We start from the raw sequence: 5411 nt of genomic DNA on the forward strand, positions 1-5411 counted from the left end.
ACCTTAGTGCACTGCCAGAATGTTTGGTATGGCCAACCATTTGCATAGTACGGCCCTCTGGTTGTCCAGACCATTTGCATAGTAAAGATATCAACTTTCTTAAAGGTCAGTAAGGTTCCTTGGAATCCCTTCCAAATGTTAACTTTTAACATGGAAATTAAATGATTTATTTAAGTTGAGGGGCGATGAGACAGACTGGCCTTCATAATGTCAGGGCCGAGAGGGATATGGTGTCCAGGCTGAGGGCACCGTGTTTGGGGGCACGACTGGCAGAGGCCACTGTCTGGTGCACAAGGTACTGGGGCAGGCGGAAGGGCCCAATGCTGGGTCGTGTGGAGATGAAATGGGACAGCTTGCTTGTCAGAGTGGTTTTGATGCGGGGCACGGAATCTGTGAAATATGAATGCCTGAATAGATTAAAATCAATATGTCTGCAGCTTCTTATTTTTTATTCATTAAGAAAGAGAAAGGCTTCGCTGGGAAGATATTAAAATATCAAATTTTTCCATAAGGTTCCCTCACAGATGCCAACATGCAGCGCAGAAGAAGGAATTACCAACTAAATCTATTACAAGGAGCCTGGTGGAACATTATGAACGAACGCGATCGTTGTCAACCTGTGTGTCGTGCACAGGTTCAGCTGCAGGGATTTATCAGACCCTTGAACGGTCCCCTGGATCAATCCACATAATTAGTCAACTTTGACAGGGTCATTTACATGGCTCATGTTGTACATGTCATTTAAGCCATTTATTTTACAATAATATAAAAATGTAATTCAGACTGGAACCATTGATGTCAGAGACTTCAGTCAAGGGTGTGACACCAGTCCCTGGAGATTACGAAATGGAGGGTTTTTTGGTGCTACTCGAGTTCCCTCACTGCTTCACCACACAGACCGCACTTCTCTGACATTAAGAGACAGCTGTGGTGTCTACAAGACACACTCCGTTACATGGCAGCCACATACATGCTAAAGAGGGAGTAAGGCGACACCCCAAGAACAGTGATGTCAAGCGAAGGTTCAGGTTAAAGAACAATAGGTTTTCATACAAGTACCAATTTGCAGGGTTCTGGGGGCGAAGGCCAAAGCTCTCCCTAATCTCCCCCCTCACGGAGAGCCCATGCTCCTCATACGCATGCAGGCGGACCTCCTCTCTCCCACTCCACCATCCGAATGGCACCACTTCAGACTCGGAATGCCAAGAGCATCTACCTGCTAATAGACCATTACAATCCAGCGAGTCCCCATTACACCCTCTCCAGCACTTCACAGGGCCAGCGTGGAGCTGAGGACGGCCGTTTCATCTCCGTCCCGTGCTCTCCTCGAGATCTGATGGCTTTGTGCACAAGTTGATTAGTTGATTTTCTTTTTTTGGTTTTTTTAAATTAAAGCATCAAAAGGCTTATTTGCGCACAGCATTGCGCTGGCCTTCCCCCTTTTTCAGCAAGAGGTAATGGTTTTCCCGGCAGAAGTGCGGATGGTTGAGCTGAAGTCACTGCAGATGGTTTGGTTTCTCTGTGTCCCAAGTGGGGGGTGGCGGGAGGGGGGGTTCCACCAGGAGAGAAAAAAATTATGAAATGGCAAAAGCTGTCAAAAGGACACCGAGTCACAACGGTGCAACCTGAGGGAACATAATCGCAGGGAAGGAGCTTGACAGATATCCTTGTCGTTTTATTAGTCAGCCGTCCATGGGGAGTCCAAACGGAAGGCGAGGTCCATGAGCGTCATTATTCCACGCATTCAGCTAGAAATGCCCGTTTAGTCACGGTCGGCTGTTTATTTACAGTTCGTATGTTTATCTCCCTTTTCCCCCTCCCGCCTGTTCTTCCCCACAGCTGGCTTTGGGACAGGAAGACCATTCCTCCAGCCACAAAGGGGGCAGCGGCGAGCAGCCAAAGTCGGTGGGCGTCCTGGAGGGGCAGGGCCTCTCGCCTCTGGGCCGCTGGATGCTGCAGACCAGGAGCCGTGCGGCCAACGCCACGGGGCTGGAGCTGCCGTACCGGCCCCCCGCGCCCCCCCTGCCTCTCTCCAAGCAGGACTTCTGGGACACGCTGGGAGGAGACTCGCGGCCGGACGGCGGCGGAGGCACCTCGCGCTCCAAGCGCCACCCCATCGTCAAGACCGGGAAGTTCAAGAAGATGTTCGGCTGGGGCGACTTCTACTCCAACATCAAGACGGTGCGGCTCAACCTGCTGATCACCGGGAAGATCGTGGACCACGGCAACGGCACCTTCAGCGTCTACTTCCGCCACAACTCCACGGGCCAGGGGAACATCTCCGTCAGCCTGGTGCCGCCCGTCAAAGCGGTGGAGTTCGACCTGGAGCGGCAGAGCGTGGTCTACCCCAAGGACTCGAAGATTTTCAACTGCCGGGTGGACTACGAGAAGGTAGACCGCAACAAGAAGACCTCGCTGTGCAACTACGACCCGTCCAAGACCTGCTTCCAGGAGCAGACCCAAAGCCACGTCTCCTGGATCTGCTCCAAGCCCTTCAAGGTCATCTGCATCTACATCTCCTTCTACAGCACGGACTACCGCCTGGTCCAGAAGGTCTGCCCCGACTACAACTACCACAACGAGATGCCCTACCTGCCCTCGGGGTAGGCGCAGAGACCGGGTGTTGAGGGGATGGGGGCAGAGGGCACTGGAGGGGGTGGGGGTAATCACAGGCCTGGGAACTGTGCTCTAACACCAGCCTGTGACTGTTGTTCCCCACACAATCAAACAATTTACCCTTTCGGAAGTGGAATAAACTGCAATATATTAACAGATCTTACAGACATAAAATCTGAATAATATTGCAACAATATTATATTGCCTTCACAATATACAGCAAATATAAGTAAATGTAAAAGTATAGAAAATATAGCAACTATTGCCATATTCAGATGAAAATATTTTTTGAAAATATATTGCATAGATATTGAAATAATATATAATGCTGGTTTCCACACACACGCACAGTCATAGACACACACAAGCACACAGACACACACACTTAATTTCCTGCTCAGCCCAAACATCAACAGCCAGTTTCGAATAGCAAATTGCTTTAGAATTCTCTGCTCATAATTCCCTTGGGTTTATTGCCTTATGCTTACTGTTTATGAACTAGCATTGTGCAGGTTTAACATTCCGATTGGAATTTGAATACACTGAAAATACATCAAAATAAAATATGTCACGATATTGCAACACTTCTGAATATATGCATCAAATATATAAATATGAAAATTGCCACTTTCAGATATTGCAAGATCACTGCTGTGGAATAATGTCACCATTTCCCAAAAAAGTCCACACATTTATAATATATTACAGGATGTTCCATTTTTCTGAAGGAGTTTTGAATGTTTTGGCTGGATACAGGTGTGCTATAAACTACAGCCTAGCGCTACACAGGGACATTTCCATATCTGATATTCCAGACGCGTTCCTGTTTTTTTGTTTTATTTTTCCAACTAAATTGAAATCTCTCCTTTTCATCTCAGATATACAAAATGAAAAATGACTAAAATTAAGCTGTTCCACATCCATATTAGATATAGCAAAAAATACTGCAGTGTCCCATTCTTCGGGGCCTAAGCTCCGGTTCAACAAAGAATGACGGAACGCATCTTTGCTGAACAATGGGGTTATGATTCATTACGCTCTCCCCTTCCACACACCTGAAGAGGTTTTATGGTGATTTGAATTAAAATGGAGGAGGAGAAAGAGTATTCATTAGGTTGCATTCTGCGTCCATTGTTCTCTTTATTTTATGAGCTTCAGCAATTGCCAGCCTGGAGTCCATTAAAAATATATCAGATTTTGTTACCATCAGAACTCCTGATATGATAAGGTGATACATTTTCTTGTACGAACGGAAGGTTCTTTTTTCAACCAACAGCTGTATTACCAAATAAATACACATTTATCGTTTATATATACACACACATGTATAGGCCTAAATGCACGCACGCACACACAATACTTATGATATACAATGAAGTGAACAAGGTAACCTCTACTTTGAAAAGATAAAGCCTTTAGCAAAAATGTTCTGTATGTAGCTGAAATGCATTGTTGTTGCTTGATGACGACATGGCACTGTGGCCAATCAAAACACGTATCTTGGTTTACATTTCGCTCAAGAATATTGCCACGCGCCAGATAATTTCACATGTAAAATATGAGAAGCATAACAATTCATTTTGTACAGCTGACAAACAATCTAGGAATCTGGGTTCTTTTCTCTTATTTATTATCATCAATTTTTCACATCTAAATTGGGGTAATCGAGGGCTGTAACTTCAGCATTTCCCGAGACATCTCATTTAGCATATTTGCGATAGGGCGTTTTAATTAGATTTTAAAAAATGCAAAGTAACATAAAGTAAGAAACCTGACTGGTTTAACACAAATTGGATCCTTAATGTCGAGGTTTGGGAGCAGTTTGGGGTTTTATAAATGCCTCTGTTCAGCCCCGGCCTGCCGGCTCATAGTTCACTCGCAGTAAGGATGTCCCATAAATGTACTCCTGTGGGGTGGCATTAAGACTGATATAAAACTGTTGCTTTTATCATTTTCTTTTAGAGAGGGGAAAACAGCGAAAGAAATACAGTGTATGAAACCGTAGGAGACGAGAAAGTGCGCTAATTTATGGTTTTAGGAAAGATTGATTCCTTAAAGGGCTATTTTATGGGCTCATAACAGCACATCCCTGCATCTGTGAAAATAGCACAGCTCCCGTCATTCCACCGGGACAGTCATGGAATTTCATTACAGTCCTTATAAAAAAACCAAACATCTTCTGAAGTTAAGCCGCTTATTGACGCACATAAACTCACTCTCTATTTCGTACTTTTAATGGGGTCATTTCCACTTATTTATGCGTACATCTGATCTGGACATTCTGTTTGCAAATGATAAAGGTGAAGGCTAAATTAATTCCTCTTGTCGGCTGCGGATGGTCGCAGTCTGCATTTGCAGTTGTAACCCACAGCCACCGGAGATCATATTATGCTGTGATGACCAGATTCCGCAGTAACACACGCAGGCCTGCCTTTAAACTATTAATGTCCACTGTGCTCGGCTCGCGGCATTGACACAAATATTGATACCAACTCACTTTGCTATCGCAGCACTGAGAGGCAACGATTACACCTGTCGCGAAGAAGGAACAGCTACATATACTGTAGTATACTGTAATATTTGCGGCTTGGGATGGGTGCCGGCGTTTTGTTCAGTTATATCGCGGTCGTAAAAATAATGATAATGATAAAAACCTCATGTTCTCTCGATGCACATTGGAACGTGCGTTTCTCATTCAAATTACAGAGCGAGCAAGACTTATAAATCACAGCCAGTAAGAGGCATGCAGCAGCAATAATGGCCTTCATCTGTTTCATCACTTCTTCATGGGTGGA

At 45.1% G+C, this 5411-nt stretch overlaps 1 protein-coding gene across 1 annotated transcript; it reads left to right on the forward strand.

The window, feature by feature from the left end:
* Positions 1-1457: 1457 nt before the first annotated feature.
* Positions 1458-2614, forward strand: LOC133114139 (neurexophilin-1-like). The gene is made up of 2 exons (XM_061223329.1): positions 1458-1508; positions 1840-2614. The coding sequence occupies exons 1-2, from the start codon at positions 1458-1460 to the stop codon at positions 2605-2607; spliced, it is 819 nt and encodes a 272-aa protein (XP_061079313.1). The 3' UTR covers positions 2608-2614.
* Positions 2615-5411: the final 2797 nt, after the last annotated feature.

The sequence above is a fragment of the Conger conger genome, chromosome 16 (genome assembly GCF_963514075.1).
Source record: "Conger conger chromosome 16, fConCon1.1, whole genome shotgun sequence".
Classification (NCBI taxonomy): Eukaryota; Metazoa; Chordata; class Actinopteri; order Anguilliformes; family Congridae; genus Conger; species Conger conger.